The sequence below is a fragment of the Megalobrama amblycephala genome, linkage group LG4 (genome assembly GCF_018812025.1).
Source record: "Megalobrama amblycephala isolate DHTTF-2021 linkage group LG4, ASM1881202v1, whole genome shotgun sequence".
Taxonomy (NCBI): domain Eukaryota; kingdom Metazoa; phylum Chordata; class Actinopteri; order Cypriniformes; family Xenocyprididae; genus Megalobrama; species Megalobrama amblycephala.
In genome coordinates, this window is record NC_063047.1 from 13,130,237 (window position 1) to 13,150,133 (window position 19,897).

General features: G+C 38.4%; 2 protein-coding genes across 4 annotated transcripts; one reads left to right on the forward strand and one right to left on the reverse strand.

Moving 5' to 3' along the window:
* The first annotated feature begins 699 nt into the window (after positions 1-699).
* LOC125266710 (ERV-BabFcenv provirus ancestral Env polyprotein-like) lies at positions 700-8,552 on the forward strand. Of its 3 annotated transcripts, none has more exons than XM_048187620.1 (2): positions 4,481-4,994; positions 6,403-8,552. In XM_048187620.1, exon 2 carries the CDS (start codon positions 6,736-6,738, stop codon positions 8,215-8,217), a length of 1,482 nt encoding a protein of 493 aa, XP_048043577.1. In that variant the 5' UTR covers positions 4,481-4,994; positions 6,403-6,735; the 3' UTR covers positions 8,218-8,552. The 3 variants fall into 2 exon arrangements, with proteins under 3 accessions (XP_048043578.1, XP_048043577.1, XP_048043579.1); XM_048187621.1 differs by lacking the exon at positions 4,481-4,994 and adding an exon at positions 700-1,187.
* Positions 8,553-9,560: 1,008 nt separating this feature from the next.
* Positions 9,561-11,573, reverse strand: LOC125266078 (urokinase plasminogen activator surface receptor-like). Its single transcript, XM_048186548.1, has 5 exons — positions 11,443-11,573; positions 11,237-11,356; positions 10,899-11,030; positions 10,598-10,708; positions 9,561-10,384 (listed from the first exon to the last, which is right to left on the reverse strand). The coding sequence occupies exons 1-5, from the start codon at positions 11,489-11,491 to the stop codon at positions 10,185-10,187; spliced, it is 612 nt and encodes a 203-aa protein (XP_048042505.1). The 5' UTR covers positions 11,492-11,573; the 3' UTR covers positions 9,561-10,184.
* Positions 11,574-19,897: the final 8,324 nt, after the last annotated feature.

The window sequence follows — 19,897 nt, forward strand, 5'->3', positions numbered from 1 at the left end:
ATATATTTCTGGCAAATTAGTCCTCGATCATGAGCTTCTTATACATACTTATTGACTCCATCTGATGTTAGATAAGCCAGAGAGCAGTCCATATTTGACTGAATGAACATACTTCTGGCCAAAAGATTATTCAACACTGAAGTTTTTTTTATATATATACTCAATGGCGCCGTCTGATGTCACTCAGCCATACAGAAGTCTATATCTGACCTACTGAACATATTTCTGTCCCAAGAGTCCTCAATCATGAACTTTCTAAACTGACTCATTGACTCCTTCTGAATTTATTTCAGCCATACAGAAGTCCATATTAGACCTACTTAAAATTAGATTTTGTCCCAAGTGATCATGTATTTTGTATACATACTCTTTGTCTCACTCTAATGTTACTTCAACCATACATGACATACAGTTTGACCTACAGAACATATCTCTTGTAAATTTATCCTTGCTCATGAACTTTCTATACATACTCATTGACTCCTTATACGTCAGCCATAGAGTTTTGCATATTTGACCTAAAGGATATATTTATGGCCAAAAAATATTCAGTCTTGAACTTTCACTTTGAACTTTTGAACATTTCATACATTACTATTGACTCCTGTTGTTAATTCACCCACAGATGTCCATATTAGAACCTGCTGAACATATTTCTGGCAAATTAGTCCTCGATCATGAACTTCCTATACTGATAGATTTTATGTTGGTCTCAGCATTGAAAGTATGTGGACTGAGGCTCCTTTTTTTTTTCCTCTGTCAAAGTTGTATACTATGTCTTAACATATGGTTTTCTATGTACCAGAACCATTTCCATATAAGGCTCTACTAGGAGTGAATGTGAAACAGGGAATGGTCCCTGCTTAGGAGAAGGTCCTTGGGATGCTAAGGGACCTCATGGGTACCTGACCAGTAGATGACCATATTTAGACTTGTTTTTCCATATGTATCACATTCCTATACCATCAGCTATATGATGTATTCTCTTTCTCATTGGCTGAAACTATACTACACCCCTTGTACTCTTTCTATATATTCTCTCTTTTCTTATCAATAAAATGAGACTATATTCTCCCTCAGCGCTGAGTGATTGCTCATTCAATTGCCAAATAAGAGGTCTGGGATGAGGCACGAATTAGGAGCAAAAACCTAACAATTTGGGGGCTCGTCGGGATTTCTCCAGACAGGTAAGAAATAAAATGCTTAAGTGCATCTTACTGTCTGTTGAGAAATTGATCCTTGTATTTTTGTGCCGCACTTTTTCATATTTGTTAAAAGTGGATATCGTCGTATTTAGATAAATGCGGGAAGAGTGAAAGAGGATTGATCACCCTTTCATTTTTTGGTGTTATCCTCACGGATTATATACGTGGGAAGGGAATAGATGAGTTTGAGTTGAAAATTTTTCTCTCTCTCTTAGTCCATTTCATGGTGATATCCTCAGGTCCTTGTTGGCGGTTGAATGAATAATACTGAATTTAAAATGTTTCTTTTTGCCAAAAATACTAAAAGGTTAATATAAAGCTGCAGACTTTAATTTGTATTTTGTTTGGCCATTTTCTGAAATTGTAAGGCTTTTCTTTTAAGCAAAGGAGAGATCTTTGTTGGCTGTTTTAAATGGGTGAAACGATTAGTCGACCGTTGATGGGGGAAACCCCGAGGGATTTCATGAATCGCAATAATAAAGCGTTTTTTACAGAACCCTATCTCTCTAATCTCGCGGGATGGTCAGAAGGGAAAATACAATTAGATCCGTTTCCCCGCGATGGTTCTTTTAAAGATAAAGATATGCGTGCTGCAAAAGATATGATCTTTGTTCTTGGGGTGACCCAGGATGGCCAATTGATTATATGAAAGATGCGTATAAAGTTTGGATGAAGATGAAAACTTATTGGGATAAGGGTCCAGAGTTGAAAAAACAAGACAGCTCTCTCTCTCAGTCTCAGCTGAAACCTGATGCGTCTCTTCCCCCATATGAATGTGTTGTTTCTGCTGAAATTCCAAAGCCCTTGACCAATCGATTGTATCCGCAGTTGCCGTCCACAACTGAAGTTTTTCCGTTTGTACAGCTTCCAGATGGTTACAAAATTACTCCTCTGAGTGTTACGGAGGCAGTGGCTATTTGCAAAGATCTGCCTGATCCGGCTAAGTCACCACATCAATTTGTGGCAGTGCTGCAACGGTTAACTGCCTACAGTCAATTGACGGGACGAGATTATCATTTTATTTTGACTAAAACACTGCCTGCGGAAATCACAGAGGAGGAAATGATTGAAGAAGTTTATTACTTAAACCCCATCTACGATACACTGCCTGTTCGTCGTGTTGTATCTCAGAAAGCTGGAGATTTGAAGCCCCTTGATTTGTCTAAACCTTCACGAGTGCTTCTAATTACTGATTCGGAGGATGAAGAAGAGGAATATGATTGGATTTGGGCCAGCTCAGGTAAACTTAAAGATTTTTTCAAGCAATTGACTGCCTTTTTGTTAAAAGTGTCTTCTGCTAAACAAGACATCTCGCATGCAGCCAATACCAAACAGAGAACTGGTGAAAGCCCTGTTGCATTCTTTAACAGATTTAAACATGCATGGGTTGAGGAATCTGCGATTCCTATTGAACAAAATTGTCCATTGTTCTTAAATACGTTCCTAAATAATATGAACAAAGACACTGCGCAGTTAATTCGTATAACAACTCCGAATATTACTACCATTTCTGTTGATGAATTGGGACGACGCTTGCGTGAGCTTTCCTCTGCTGGAGCTTTTGATGTCTCCAGGGGCAAAACTCCTGCAATGCTTCAAGTGAATGCTGCTGTGAATCCTCGTCCACAACAATTTGGAAATGTGAGACGCTGTTTTTACTGTGGCAAGCCAGGACATCTGGAACGTGACTGTAGGAAAAAGGCTTGGGATTTGAGGCAGAGGTCAGAAAAGCAGAAGAAGAAGGGCTCTGGTGGTGGCTTGAAGCAAAAGCCCCCACTTGCGCTCCCTTCTGCAAAGACTGACAGACAAAATCCAGTGTATCCAATTTCCTGGCAACAATGACTGAGTTCGACTGAGCCCTCTTCTGATAATTTTTCATTGATTTCTTTGAGTTATCCGAATGTGTCAACTGTTTTGCCATTTATTGAATTAAATGTTGACCATAAACCCTATGTTTTTCTCATAGATACGGGGGCGTCGATGTCATCGTTATCCTCTCTTGTCTATGAGGGCTCGATTACAGGAAAACATGTAACTCTGTGGGAATCAATGGTGTACCTGTGAGATGTGAAATGACACCAACATTTCCGGTTACTTCTAATGATATCCCATCATTGTTTAAAATGCATGCTTTTTCGATAATACCGAATTCCCCATTTTCTCTTCTGGGACGCGATCTCTTACATAAATTAGGTATTCAACTTAATTTTAATGCTGACTCTCTACAACTTATTTTTCCTGCAGCCTTTTCTCTCACTGTTGATACAGGAAATGCTCTCCTTGAGGATGATTCTGCAACTGAGCTCAAACAGGAAATTGAGGGCGTCAACCCCAAGTTGTGGGCAGCCCATAAGGATGACGCAGGATTCATTGATGTCCAGCCCTATGTTGCTAAGCTAATAACAGACAAGCCTGTGTATCAGAAACAGTACCCCCTCTCAAAAGAAAAGGTGGAGGGTATTCTTCCTGTTATTGATAAATTACTGGCTCAAGGCATCCTGGTGCACACTCATTCACCTTATAATACACCAATTAATCCAATTAAGAAAGCAAATGGCGTTTAACTCAAGATTTGAGAAAAGTTAATGAGTTGGTAACACCATTGTCTCCTATTGTACCTGATGTGCAAACTATAATTAATTCTATTCCTTCTGAACATTCATTTTTTACAGTTCTGGATATTTCCAGTGCCTTCTTCAGCATTCCTGTTGATCGCCAAACACAGCCATTGTTTGCTTTTACCTTGGAAAATTCACAATTAACGTGGACAAGACTCCCACAAGGGTTCAGGGATTCTCCGGCTGTTTTCTCTGCTGTAGTGCACGCAACTCTGAAAAATGCCAAACTTCCTCCAAACACCTGTCTGCTGCAATATGCAGATGACATCCTCATCACAGGAGCAACTGAGGACATGTGTGCTGCTGCCTCTAAAATTGTCTGCAATATTTTTGCAGAGGCTGGTTTCAAGGCATCAAGAGAGAAATTACAGTGGGTACAGAGGAGGGTCGAGTACCTTGGACATGAACTGTCACAGGGCAAAGTGCAATTGTCTGCTGACAGAGTGAAAGCTATTGCTACTTTCAAGCACCCATCGACACAGAAGCAGATGCAAAGCTTCCTGGGACTGGTTAATTATTGCCGAATATGGGTGCCCAACTGTTCCATGTATGATAAAATCCTACGAACTGCTACTCTGGGGGACACAGAGGACATTACATGGACAGCTGAGATGGATCAAGCATTCAGACATTTGAAATCCTCTCTCATGAAACCTCCTGCACTCGGCCTCCCAAATTACTCTCAAGACTTTCACTTATACGTGCATGAAAGTGGGGGTACAGCCGCCGCAATCCTGGCCCAGGAACATGGGGGTACTTTTCGTCCCATAGCTTATTTGTCTAAAACTCTTGATTCAGTAGCCAGGGGACTTCCTGCTTGTTTGCGTGCAGTGGCTGCCACGGCGATCATGGTGCAAGATGCTGAAAAAATTGTGTTATCACATAAATTGATAGTGCATACCTCTCATCAGGTAGGAGTCATTATGAGTAATATTTCTACTCAACATATGACTGCTCAACGCCGCTCTGGCTATGAAGCTATATTATTAGCTACTGCTAATTTGATTTTGAAGCCAACTTCTGTTATTCATGGCCCTACTGTACATTTGCACAGGTTGCTGACGCAAGGTGAATTTGAGAGTGATGACCATGAGTGCCTGGACAGAATCCAGATTTCGACTGCCTGCAGGCCAGATGTTTCTACATCTGTCCTGGAGGAGGGGAAGAATTGGTATATTGATGGATCCTGTTTCAAGCCAAATGATAATGTATACTTGTGTGGGTATGCTATTGTTGAATTACCTGATCGTGTAATTGAGGCATACTCTTTGCCATACAAGTCAGCGCAAGTTGCAGAATTAATTGCTTTAACGAGAGCTTGTCAATTGGCAAAAGATCAGTGTGTGAATATATACACTGACTCTAAATATGCGTATAGCATAGTACATGATTTTGCTAAATTGTGGGAAGAAAGAAATTTTAAAACCTCAGATGGAAAGCCAATTGCTCACCATAGTATTGTAGCTCATTAATGCAGCACAACAACCATCAAAACTCGCTGTTATTAAAGTAGCAGGACATACGTCAGGAGAAACAGATGAAGCCAAAGGAAATAGATTTGTAGATGAAGTAGCGAAATGGGCTGCTAAAGAAGTAATGTTAAGTCCACATGTAAGCGAAAGGGGCACAGATGTGCCTATGATGAATTCATTATTGACTAATGATTTGGACATTAAAATATTACAAGCTAACCCTACGCAAGCTGATTTGACTTACTGGTCAGACAATGAAGTAAAACCAGATCAAGTTGGAATCTTGAGAGACAAACAGGTAGACTTGCATTACCTGCATCTGCGATTGTTATGCTATGTAGACATTATCATGGTGTATCACATGTGTCAAAAAAGAAAGTGATACAAATGTTGAATCGATCTTATTGCATAGCAAATATTCAAAGAAATACTCTGTTGATATTGGATGCTTGTCTGGTGTGTGCTCAAACTAACAAGCACAAGGCAACTAAACATGACGCTTTACCACATCCTGAGCTACCATTCCAATTTCCATATTTCCATTCGGAAATAATAAATATTTGCTTGTGATTGTTGACAGATTTTCTAAATGGCCTGAAGCTTTTCCGTGTGGAAAAGAAAATGCACAGACGGTAGTTAAAGTTCTAGCTAAGGACATTATACCGCGTTTTGTTATACCAATGGTTATCGATAGTGATAATGGAACACCGTTCACTTCCAAAGTCACGCAGTTGTTAGCCAAGGAGCTTAATATTACCTGGAGATTACATATACCATTTCATGCTCCATCTAGTGGACAAGTTGAGAACATGAATAGGGTTATCAAAGATCGTCTTAATAAAGCGTGTCTTGATACAGGCAGAAATTGGGTTGATCTGCTGCCTGCCGTATTGACAGAAATTAGAATGTCACCATCAGCAACAACAAAGATGTCTCCGTTTGAAATCCTTATGGGTAGACCTTTCCCGACCCCATGGGTCAGAGGTCGCGCTGGCAATTTTTCCACAGGTGACACGGAGGTGATCATCACAGATTATGTGGATTCCCTAATTAAAACTTTGAATAGCATCAATGGTGATGTGTCTCTCTCTCTCCCTCTTCCTGCAGAAAAACCCACTCATCCTTTCGTTCCAGGACAACAGGTGCTGATAAAGTGTCTGAAGCCCACAAAACTGGGTGAGCCGAAATATCTGGGGCCCGCCACGGTGATTGCTGTGACGAGAACAGGAGTGCTGACTGACTTCCAGCCGCAGTGGATCCATGCCAGTCGACTGAAAGCAGCTCCATCCCAGGGGAACGTTCTGGTCAATGAGGAGAAGGAAGCCAGTGAGCCAAGGAAAGATCCGAAGGAAGGTGAACCAAGACGTTCAACGAGGAGAAGAAGAAAGAGATTGCTAGAGATCTAAAACCAGCAATAATTATCATTGAAGCTCTCTAGCCATGATTGCTAAATTGACATTTTACCTGGTTGTGCTGACAAATGTGTTTATTCACATACAAGCTGCTGTTAGCACTGGTAATGAAACTTGGGTACATTATGAAGAAGAACCACATGCCTTCGCAGCTAACATGTGGTGGAGATTAGCCAACTACACTGCCAAATCTGAAGGAAAAACAGGTGACTGTTATGTTTGCACCAAAATGCCACATAGTGCTTCTGGACCACATGTAGAGGTTAAATCACCAAGAACAGAAGAAGAATTAGAATGCCCTATTTTTGTTAGCATTACTGGAATGATGGCTCCAAATAAAAGTGCAATATGGAGTTGTGGAAAAAGTAGAATAATGATGCTTGCAACGCAAGTACATGCTAAAGTGACAACCATTGGCTCTATTCCAGACTCACTGTTATGTATGGAAAGAGAAACTGGAACAGTGAGACTGGGGGTAATTCCTAAAAGTAAATGTAATCGAACATACCATCATTGTGAGATAGAAAATATGTCTTGTTGTATGAGTTGCATTTTGCATTATCCAAAAGCTAATATGACTGAGTGTTCTAAAAGAACACCACATCCTATATCTACTATGATTGCTTATGGATGGGCTAATCCTTTTATTCAAGATGTGTGTTCTAAATATTGTGCACTTGTGCCAGGTCAAAATTGCTACAGATATGCTCCTGCTTCACGGGGAACTAGAGCTGTCAAAGATTGGTTTTGGCTGTGTGGACATAAAGTCTACACTACTCTTCCAGAAGATTGGAGTGGAAGATGTGCTCTAGTAACTTTGGAAGAATATTCCATGGTTATTAGACCACACAAACCTCACGTTATGACAAAACAAAAACAGAAAAAGAAACGCTCCCTCTCTAGCCGCGGTTCAACTAGTAGTTTGAGTAGAGATAATCCAGTACCAAAGCAACATCGACTCTGGACTGGTACTGAAAGATTCTTTGAAGCAGTGTTTCCAGGAATAGGTGTCTCTAGTCTTCAAATTGAAGTTGAGGTTACAAGATATGAGCTAATTTCATTTATCAATACTACAAGAGACACATTGGCTGGTGTTCAACAGGAACTCCGAGGGCTCCGTTTAACTGCCCTGCAAAACAGGCTAGTTTTAGATCAATTAACCGCGGCAGGAGGAGGAGTTTGTGTTATTGTTGGTACCTCTTGTTGTACTTATATCCCTGAGAATGATGCAGATGGTCATTTAATTTCAGAGGGTTTAAAAAATATGACTAGAATTGCTCAAGAATTACAAGAACGAGAAGTTACTGATAATCAAAGTAGGTTCTTAGCATGGCTCACAGGATGGCAACAAATGCTTGTATCTGCTTTGATTCCTATAGGTGTGATCCTATTAATTATGGCATTTATTATCTGTTGTATTATTCCATTTATTAGAGCTTTGATTAATCGTGCTATGAATACTTTTGTATCCTCTCAATATGCTTTGATGAATAGACCTGTTAAATGTTAATAATTTTGAAGGAAAATGAAGGAAATGTTTGCTGAAGAATGTTATGATTTTGAAAGTAAAGAAAGTGATTATATTTGGATATGAGAAAAGTAATGCTGAGACTTGGGTGTGGCAATTTTATTGCCAAAAGGGGCAATTGATAGATTTTATGTTGGTCTCAGCATTGAAAGTATGTGGACTGAGGCTCCTTTTTTTTTTTTCCTCTGTCAAAGTTGTATACTATGTCTTAACATATGGTTCTCTTTCTCATTGGCTGAAACTATACTACACCCCTTGTACTCTTTCTATATATTCTCTCTTTTCTTATCAATAAAATGAGACTATATTCTCCCTCAGCGCTGAGTGATTGCTCATTCAATTGCCAAATAAGAGGTCTGGGATGAGGCACGAATTAGGAGCAAAAACCTAACATATACATATATTAATAATACATCATACATTATTGACTCCATCTGATGTTAGACAAGCCAGATATTAGTCCATATTTGACCGACTGAAAATGTATATGGCCAAAGAGTATTCATCATTGAAGTTTTTATACATATTCATTGAAGCTTTCGAAGTCACATGACCTACTTAAAAAAAAACATTTCCTCAGAGTCCTCGATCAAGAGTTTTTTATACTCTTGCTCTTTGCCTCACTCTGATGTTACTTCAGCCATACACGAGGCCACATTTGACCTACTGAACATATTTCTGACAACTTAGTCCTCGATCATGATCTGTTTATACAAATTACAAATTCAGCTATAAAGAAGTCCGTGTTTGACCTGTTTAACATATTTCTGGCAAATTAGTCCTCGATCATAAACTTCCAATACATACTAATTGACTCCATCTGATGTTAGATAAGCCATACAGTATTGCATATTTGACCTAAGAGACATATTTCTGGCCAAAGACTACTCGATCTTGAACTTTTTATATTTACTTACTGACTCCTTCTGATATCACATTAGTCATACAGTGGTCCATATTTGACCAAATGAACATATTTCTGTCCCAGGAGTATTCAATCTTGAACTTTCAATTCATATTCATTGATTCACTCTGATGTTACTTCAGCCATATATGAACCCATTTTGACCTACTGAACAAATTTCTGCCAAATAAGTCCTCAACGATGAAATTCCTATACAGACTCGTTGGCTCCTTCTGTTGTTAGATCAGACAGACAGAAGTCAATATCTGATCTACTGAACATATTTCTGTCCCAAGAGTCCTCAATCATGAACTTTCTGTACATGCTCATTGCCTCACTCTGATGTTACTTCAGCCATACATGAGTCTGACCTACTGAACATATTTCTGGCAAATTAGTCCTCGATCATNGCATAGTCACGCAATGCTGATGTTGTTAACATTAACAATTTGAGAACAAAGTATAACAATAATAATAATTTGAACAGTTTGATGTGATCCAAGCTAAGTGATCATTAGATTTAATCAACATTGGCAGAGCAGTTTACTGTAATGTTTTTCTTTCCCTCACTTGGCCAGAACAAAAGTGGCAGACATGTTACTTACTTGTTCAGATGTTATTTTCCAGTGAAAATTCTTCTGTTGGTCATACTTCAAGACTAAAATGAAGTACAGTATCCACACCGGTGTGTGACTGACAGTAAACATTAGATTCATCAGAACTGAGGAGTCGTGCTGATGCACAACTCACGTAAAGACAATAATTACGCATATAACTGCAATTGCAGGTTTCAAACAGAGATGGCGACAAAGAGGCAAAACTTACGGACTGCAGCTTTAACTAAGGCCCAGTCCTGGCTTAAACGGATGGTTTCGTGAGAATCACCCAAATAGAGAGTATGAAATCATTTATTTATGCAATAAAATAATTTTATTATTGCAATATATTTTTCTGACTAAAAAAAAAAAAAAAAATCACATCAGGACACCCAAGGTAGTACAAAGAAACACAAGCTCTATTTTGAGAATGTAAAGATCTTGTGGATTCAGTGCAGCAGGAAGTAGGAGAGCAGAGAACAGCAGAGGAACAGGAAGCTGTGGGTGACACTCTGAGCACCGTTACACAGGTTCCCCTCACAACACGCGATGCCCTCAACATTAGGAACATTAGGAACCAACGCTGTGGCATCACAAATAAATTTAGAGACACAGCCTTTTACAACAGCTGATTGGCCTCCATAATTCCCTGTTGAAAGTAAAGAAAAAGAAAACAAAGGTTAGTCTAAGCTATTGGCATATGGCCTGGGCAAATTATGCTGAACGTTGTTTCAACTGAGGGTGCCCCCCATAGCATATGGCCCTGGGTATGACTTAGTAAGCCACTGGTCTGTATCATATGTTTAAAATGAAAGATGATTAAACAAAACAAACCCAAAAAAATTCTATTCCACATTCTCACCTGTTGCTGCAATGCAGCGATCTTCACTCCCTGTACAGCTCAATACTTTTGAGCAGCTCTTGTCATCACAAGTGTAACATGTCTTTCCATTGGGGACAGTAGTGCTGGGATCTACAGGAAGAAAACAGGTATTACTGTGTCTTATTTTCTGTATAAGCAACACACCTTTAGCCGCTCCATTTAAATCAGTTCAAGACAGACAAGCCACACCTTCTATTTCACTTCCCGATTGAATGACCTTGGAAGTAAAATGAGTGTTGACTTTAAAGAAGATTTGCACATGATGAGTGAAGTTCAATACCTGGAGCATCTTTGACGTTACACAGTTCAGTGTTACAGCAGGAAACAGATGTCTTTATGATGCCGAAGTTCATGGACAGACTTGAACAGTCGGGAGCACAATCTTTAACAATCACTTTTGTACTAATGTCACCTAAAATATGATAGGTACAAGAAAGACCAGTTTAACTATAAATGTCACAATTTAGCAGTTTTTCTCACAAACTAATTTTGAAATACAAATCATAATCTAGATTATTCTGTGACTAAAAACAGCAGTTCTGTCGCAGCACCAGGAAATAATATCAGCATCTTCAGTCAAAGATAACAGTACATTTTAATAAATCATACTTGACTTACCAACTTGTGTTACTGCAAATGAACTGATGCACTTGGAAAATCCACTGGGACATGTTTTTAACTTCTGAGTTGCACAAGAACCCGTGTAACTGAAACACTCATAACAGTTGAGAGAGTGTCCTGTAATCAAACAGAGAGACCCTGAGAGAGATCCAGTGATCTGTATTTGTACTCAGTAACATTACAAACACTGTTTGACTTTGTACCTGCAGTGAACAGAACGAACAGAAGAAAAACTGACAGGTGCAGATCCATCTTTGATCAGGAGGAGAATGTAACAGTGTGCCTGTTTCAGTGCTCATTTTATAGCTTATCAGATGGGAGGGCCTTCATGAGGAAATGAAACAGAAACTTCACCTTAAATAATTTACCTGCCAGTTGATGATTAAATTACAGTAAAATATGGAAACTACAAGGAATGTATACTCTAGTCTACTTCAAAAGTGATATAGTTCACCCATAATGAAAATTATGCCATCATTTACTCACCCTCATATCATTCAAAACCTTTTTTTCTTTTTTCTTTTATGGAACACAAATGAAAAGTGTATGTTTGAGTCCATAAAATTAAAGCTAGTTTGGTTCAATGTTGTTTGGATCCAAACGTTCTTTAAAATATCTTCTAGTGTTCTGCAGAATAAAGATGATCATTCATACTTATTGTACACTTATATAATAGTCTGTTGTCTATAAGAGAGAGCGAGAGATGATTAGGTTGTCACTCAAGATGTCCTCTGTGTTGTCTTTAATAAAATATTTCAGAGTCATTAAGACAAACTCATCTTACGAACTGAATGTTCGTAGCATTCAATTGATTTAATAAAATGATGGTTTAACCATCCTCTTGAGTCATTTTACATACTTTATTATATTTTAGGGTATAGAATGTGGAGCAAAGATCTTTGAAACATTTTATCTTGTAAATGAAACAGGGGTTAAAGCTTCCCTTACTCACTGCATAAAGTTTACTTAAAAATAAACTTGAACTTTATTTAAGTACACTTAATGAAATGAACTTTTTTTGTAAGAGTGATTATTTTATTACAGAAAATTAGCAGTATTCCAAGCAGTAAGTCCATTCTATCAGAACTCCAAAGATGGTGCAGAGAAACAGGTTATAAACTCTGTACAGCATGTCTCATAGTAGATTCAGTGCAGCAGGAAGTAGGAGAGCAGCTCAGCAGAGGAACAGGAAGCTCTGGGTGACACTCTGAGCACCGTTACACAGGTTCCCCTCACAACATGAGAACACAACATTGCTCAACATCGCAGCTAATGTTAAGGTATCACAAAAGTATTTAAACACACAGCATTTTACAACGAATGACTGGCCTCCAACAGTCCCTGGTGAAAGGTGGGAAAACAAAGGTTAGTCTGAGCTGGACATTGCTACTGTATATGTGATCTGTATCAATCAAATGATTAAACCTTTTTCCTCCTTTTCCACATTCGCACCTGTTGCTGTAATGCAGTTATCTTCACTCCCTGAACAGCTCACTGTGTTTGAGCAGCTCTTGTCATCACAAGAGTAACATGTCTTTCCATTGGGGACAGTATACAGGAGGAAAACAAATAGTCTTTTATTTTCTGTACAAAATGTAACACTTAATGAAATAACATTCCTTTAGCTGCTCCATACAATCAGTTTCTGATATATATATATGTATATATTCAAGCCACAAATCAAAATGAGTGTTGATTTCAAAGATAATCATTTGCACATGATCATTGCAGCACAATACCTGGAGAATCTTGGAAGTTACACAGGTAACTATCACAGCAGGAAAAAGTCATCTTTACAACGCTTAAGTTTGTGGACCAATATTGACAGTGAACAGCACAATCTTTAACCTTCACCTTAAAACTAATGCGACCTAAACAAAAAAGAAGAAGCATGAATGATACAGGAAAGACCAGTTTAACCGCACAATATTTTGATGGAAAATTGAATTAAAAATATGTCAAAGTAGAAAAAAAAAGCAGTGAAAGTTAAAAACATATGCATCATCTCACAGCTGCAAAACAGAAGAATTTTTGAACAAATTTTTGTTAATACAAAATGTATCATTAGCAAAACTATCTGTAAGGGCTAGATTTACTAACAGTTTGAACTCTTTTGGCAATAAAAAAACTACTGTCAGGATTTACTAAAGACAAATTAGTGCTGAAAAGCTGACATGATTTGTAGGAGTTTCCATTTCAGATGCAGGAGGAGGGGCCCTAATAGTCAGACTTGAACTCAAAACACTCTTTTTCTACACATATATTTTTCAATTGTTGTTGTTTTTTTTTTACATTTGTAAATAAACTGCATGTTAAAAATATCTGTAACCTGGGACTTTTATTTTCTCAATGTAAAATTAAAGGAGCAATGTGTAAAATTTAGGAGGATCTATTGACAGAAATGCAATATGATATACATAACTATGTTTTCAGTGGTGTACAAAGACCTTACATAATGAACTGTTATGTTTTTATTACCTTAGGATGAATCATTTCTATCTACATACACCGCTGGTCCCCTTTCATGTTAAGTTGCCATTTTGCGCTGACATGTTTCTACAGCAGCTCTAAACGGACAAACTCTACAGAACGTGTTTACTTGACTCTGCTGTCTTAGACAACGACATCTTTGTCATGTGTTGGCCACCGTAGCTTCTCTAATATTGCAGTTCGCAACCTCACTGCTAGATGCTGCTAAAATTTACACACTGCACCTTTAAATACAATTGACAAATAAAAAAAAAAACTAAATTCACAAACTATTTACAGTTAATTAACCATAGTTGTAATTACACTTTAATATTAATGCGTCAAAATTTGACAGTCACAGCACTGTCATTTTTCACACTGTAGACTAGCCACGATCAGCTAATCTTCCCACCATTTTTCATATTAATGAAGTAATTGCTGTTTGTGAATTGTTGGCCATCACTGTTCACTGGGAAATTTTCTTTTATTTAAGGGGCCCTAAGCTGCTGCTTACCTCGCTTATTGGTTCCACCCCACACTTTCCTGTCTGATCTACTGTCCTATCCCAAAAAGCCAAAAATATAACTTAAAAAAATTGGAAATGGCTTGTAAGGAACCCCGCATCAGCCCAAAAACGGAATCCGACGCACCCGGGCGAAGGTTAACGCGTGAATGCCTTTTCAGCACCTCTGTGAAGTTCACTTAATTTCACTCGTTTAATCTGACTCCAATTTCAAATGATTCTTATTCTTACATTGTGTTTCCAATTAGAAATGAATTTAATTTAGATTTTTGATTATTCTGATTACCTTATATCTTCAATTATTTCGTTCACTGCAGTCCCGGTATCGCTTTAGAAGAGTCATTTCGGCCGAATTAAATGCTCTTCCCGGACACAAACTCGTCAGTTCTGACCTTAAACATTGGATGCAGGGTAAATATCTACCTTTAAGTCTCTAAGCGCTCTGCTTACTCATAACAAAAAGCATAGTTTTTATATATTTACGAAAACTGCAACTTATTTAAGGCAGTGATAGTCAGAAATCGAAATGGACTTAATCGATGTGCCCTATGCTGCATCTATTAAACCTTTCGTATGATCAATCCTGGACACAGACTTGCGGTAATACCTTCACTTTAATCTACTAGATATAATGAATTAAGAATAATACAGAATAAACCAAATGTAACATTTTATTTGTAAAAGTATAAGTAAAAATATATCATGCCAATTACATTATAGTTGGACAATTAGAAGCCAATTCAGAAATAATAAATGCATAACATAATTTGAAATGCACATGCACACAGTGCTGGACTAGCGTTCAAAGACACTTGTCCATCTCTGTATGGGGGTTTCTGGCTACAGAAGATCCCACATGACTGCTTTGCAATTTACCTTATATACAGACCATAACAAAAGAGTAAATATTTACTTCACCAACACCTGTTTTGGGGGAGAGGAGAAGAGACACCACCCAAAGAGAGGACAGAATTTTCCTTAGTTTTCAATCTTCTTCATGATACTAGTGACTGCTGTGAAATTGAGACCATTTTACCAATCACACTGAGACATTTAAAATGATACCAAACATAAAAAGGGAAAAACAATAGATACACAAGTTACATTAAATGTCTTGAAGAATTTTCAGTGACTTCTATTTCTTTGAGATCTTCTTTTCCAGATGAGTTTTATTGCTTTATTGCAGGATGCTTGATCTCTGTTTTTGTCCAGCAGGAAAATCGAGCCTTACAGGCTCAAAATTGCACTTACAACCCAGTCTCACAGCAGTCCGTGACATAGTCATGAAATTTAATCTATTGATTCGTGTTCATGACCATGAATTTCCCTTTTTTTTTGTGTCACTCAACAAGACATTCGATCTAATGTATTTCAATAGGAGGCATCTTTTGTATCTGCACCACATATTTCTTTCTGCAACTCAGAAGCATTAACCATTGTGCTACGGTTTCTTTTCTGAGAAATACCATTTTCCATCTATTTGGTGTGTCAAATATAACAGTAGACTACTACAGTACCCATGAGCCTTATCTACTTTTACTCTGTTAAAGACGTCAGCTAAAACTACTTTATTTCATAATCTCCATCAGTTGAAACCAGAGCCTGCAGTGACAACCATCACGGTATCTCGTTGCTCTCCTCCACTGTAGACGGTGCAGACAAGTGTTGGCACGTATAACCGGCTCCAACAACACCTTTATGACAGCGACATCTTCCCGGAAACTGGTGTGGATTTTGTGCAGGCCGTGGCACTATGGACATGGTGTTTACCGCTGGGCAGATTCAGGAGAAGTGATCTTTAAAGAAAGCCTTTGACTCAGTTTCTCACACTGGACTGGACTGTTCATTAACATCCAGCTGTCTGATCCATTTGGCATTTCCAATGATTCTGTAAATGTTATGATGTCCAGAAGACACTGAATACCAAGAATTACAGGAAAAATCTGACAGTCTGAAAGTGAAAATAGGTTTTTTCACGAAACGGGCTGTTGAAAGTGAATAAACTATCACCTCTTTACACACCAAAGAAACAGTGTGAGTCACTTTAGATTAATAACAGAATTTCCATTTTTGGGTGAACCCTTTGAATCATATCAAATATCAAATAACTATGTAAACAAGTCATTTAGGCTTTTATTTTATTATAGTTATGTTTTTAACCTGCTTTGAGTGTCCAAACTCGGAGGGACACTGTCCTGCAGAGTTTAGCTCCAAACAGCTGGTTCAGGAGTGTTTAATTGGGGTTGGAGCTAGAGGTCTACAAAGAGGACCCGGGACCCGACCCGGGACCCATACGGGTTCGGGTCTATATTTTAAATGGTCAGATGGATCCGGGTCAGGTCCCAATCTATTACTTCGGTTCCCAGGTCTGTTTAACTTTGTGTGTATACCCGAGCCGATCTGACTCGGAGATCACCCGGCCGTGTTGGGAGTCAGTCAGCGCTGTGCGTGTGTTTTGAAACTTGCTAAGTATGAGCTGGGAAATAAGGTGAAAAAACACGAGCGACCCCAGCCATCAGAAGCAGAGCAGGCGGAGTTAATGCAAGCGAACAGATGATCATCGAGTTTTACTATTCCTATTGTGTGCAACAGTAATGCAAACAAACTTCAAATCTCAGAAACTGCTTGCAGCCTTGCACACTCACATTTAAATAACATATTTCAAATCATCAACAAAATCTGAGATAAACTATCACATGAATGTTTTCTATGACGCTCAATATGCGCTTAAAAGCTTATGTTTCAGCTAACGCACATGTGCAGTCTCGTGCAAGCGCACTTTCTTTCTCCTATTTTTATAATAACATTATGAATGAACCGTCTTGTTATATCTAAAGTTTTGGTCAGACTCGGCGCAGAAAGCATAGAAATGCGGGCAAACAGTCTAAATTATTTTATTTTATGAGTTGACTTGAGATACAACACAATGCAAAACTTCAAAGTCGCCTTTTAAAGCTGGAATAATGAGTGGATTAAGCATTTCAATCGCCAAGAGAGGAATAACAGATGAACTTTCTTTGCAAGTGCATCACAGTCAGGTACAAGGGAGAAAGCTAACTTAGCCCACTAGGTAAGACAAAACGTTTTGTTTTCGCAACTTGTTTATTAATAGCAATTTGCTGTGGAATAGACCTATGTGCCGATCGGGTCCAGTCGGTTCTCGGTCGGGTTCGGTGCAGCTTTCAAATAATAGACGGGTCCGTGTTGGTTCCGGGTAGTACATTTATGGCATTTCTCGGTTCTGCACGACTCCAGATTCAGGATCCCTGAGAGAAACACATTCAGCTTCAGCAGATGCAGATTCATTCACAGAGTCTCAGCTGTACGATAAAACATCATGTGTCTGTTCCAGAAATTATCATGTGATTCAGTCAAACTCACTTCAAGTCTTTCTTTCTCTCGCTTTGATTCACTCTCCTGATTTCTGAAAGATTTGTGTCTGAACCAATCAGAGTCTCATCTCCCATTCCCTTTTAAAGTCATTTGTACTATTCGCAATTTACATAGCAGAATTTACATGCGGAAATACTGAACGCTTCTCTAGTGAGGAGACGGATCATCTCCGGGACAAGCCGGATTCCACCAAAACATTTTTATCTTTATGCACAGAATAATAATCTTTTATACTGTAATCCCTTTATTTTTAATATCTGGCATGTTTGTGTGCTGCTGCACATCCCTGTGTGTGTAATAAGATATGTACACACCAGTGGTGTTTTAAAATGAGGAGGCAACGTCCTCATTTATGTCCCTGTTACACAATTTTCCTGGTTAAGTTAACATTACATATAATGAGAGACCAAATACAATTCTGTTTTGTATTTTTACACTATATAATGTTCTATTTATTAAAACCAAGTATAAATTTCATCAAGTTAGTGTTTTTACACATTTGTACATTTATTCAACAATAATAACTATTGCCAGTAACAATTTAAACAATGTATATTATTTATAAACTAATATTCAGATTTTCTTTTTAACAGTTAACATTTATTTTCAGCAGTCCTCAAGCTTGTACGTACACACTGGTCACTCACTCACAGACACAAAGATGTTCCTTTCATTTCACCACACTGATTGCTCACTAGAAACCTGTGCAGTCATCATGTTTTCAGGCCATTTCAAGTTTGATTTTGACATAAAATAAAGTGGTGATATGTAAGTGACAGTTGTTTACTTACTTTTTAATCAGTCTTCCCATTAACCCCATCACTGTCTTCATTCAGGCCGATTCAACGAGAACGTGCATGAAAACAAGAGGTGGGATTTATCGCACAAACCAATCATGTCCAATCATAACCGATCATATCCAATATAGCGCAGTTGAGGCATTGCCTCCTCTCACGTGACTTTCCCCCATTCATTCATATTATTAAATAGAGTAAAGTTTTGTGTATTTGGCGTCCTGTCCGGGGAGAGTTATTGATTTAGGCAGATAAGCTCCTCCCACATCATCAGTGAAGCTCCTCCCACATTCGTTTGTCAATAAATGCAGGAATATTCCCATCAGATGAGCATCAGAGCATCAGAAGGAGCTGAAATCTGCAAAGACTGAGTTTATTAAAGAGGACAGTGAGAACATGAGTGATCCAGAACCCTGCAGAATGAAACACACTGAAGATAATGAAGAACAAAGAGGTTGGTGTTTATTCTTCATTCATTCATGATGCTGAACAACATTCATGATGGAAAGATTCAAACACTTCTGCACATTTAGAGAAACAGTTAAACTATGAAATGAGACATAATGACCTTTTCTAACAAAAGCTCAGTAAAGGGAAGTTTGAGAAACTTTCCTATTGATTGTTAACATCAGATCAAACTAGGGCTGGGCGATAAAACGATAACGATATGTATCGCGATAGACACGTGATTGATATCAATAAAAAATGTGTTTGATAAAACGTTCGATATTTTTTATTCTTCGTCGGAAGAAAACTGAGTTTGCGAAGCAAGTTTGGTTGCATTAACAAAGGCACTCGTTTTCTGGTAACCTAGCAAAGTAGGGACACGCTAACAGCCAATCATGTAACAGTATCAATTTTGGTTGCGCCATATCGTTGTCTCGTGCTGGTCTGTCTGCTGGATTCCTTTTCAGTAACTGGTGACTGACAAGCAGAAAATGAGTGCCGCAGTGAGGAAATTGTAAATAAAAGAGGAAAAGTGTTCATTGTGATTTTAGACTAGGGTGACCACCTGACTATTGATCTGTTGCAGGACATTAGATGTGATTTTGCAGGACACATGAGACAGAAAATGAACAACTATTAGACTATGTAAATATTGATTTACATTTGTTGGCAAACTTGGCATATGCGGCGATTAATGTTTCTGCCTGTGTGCTTGAACATTTTCGTGTGTGGCGCTTGATCGCCGCTGTTTGTTGGAAATATTTAACATCAGGATGGATGATTACATGCTTTAAATCATCGATTTGGGCGGCTTTGAGCAGCTCTTGAGGTTCTTATCCAGTATGGAAGATGAAATTCTTGCTGGTGTAGTTGTGTTTTACCGACTTTGATGAGGCCCACTCTTTGCGCTGTCCATTCAGTTGTCATCAGCGGGAAAACTTCTCTCTATGATTGCGCTGTTTGGTTATTTCACAGCTAGAATATGACGGCTGGACAAATAGATTTTTAAATGCTCACAGTTTTTATTATATT

Excerpts from the sequence above, each read along its gene's own strand:
- LOC125266710 (XM_048187621.1), top strand. The coding sequence starts at position 6,736 with ATGATTGCTAAATTGACATTTTACCTGGTTGTGCTGACAAATGTGTTT.
- LOC125266078 (XM_048186548.1), bottom strand. The coding sequence starts at position 11,491 with ATGGATCTGCACCTGTCAGTTTTTCTTCTGTTCGTTCTGTTCACTGCA. Across the intron at positions 11,357-11,442 it reads GTTCGTTCTGTTCACTGCAG|GACACTCTCTCAACTGTTAT; the intron begins GTACAAAGTCAA and ends GTTTGATTACAG. Across the intron at positions 10,709-10,898 it reads TAACGTCAAAGATGCTCCAG|ATCCCAGCACTACTGTCCCC; the intron begins GTATTGAACTTC and ends TTCTTCCTGTAG.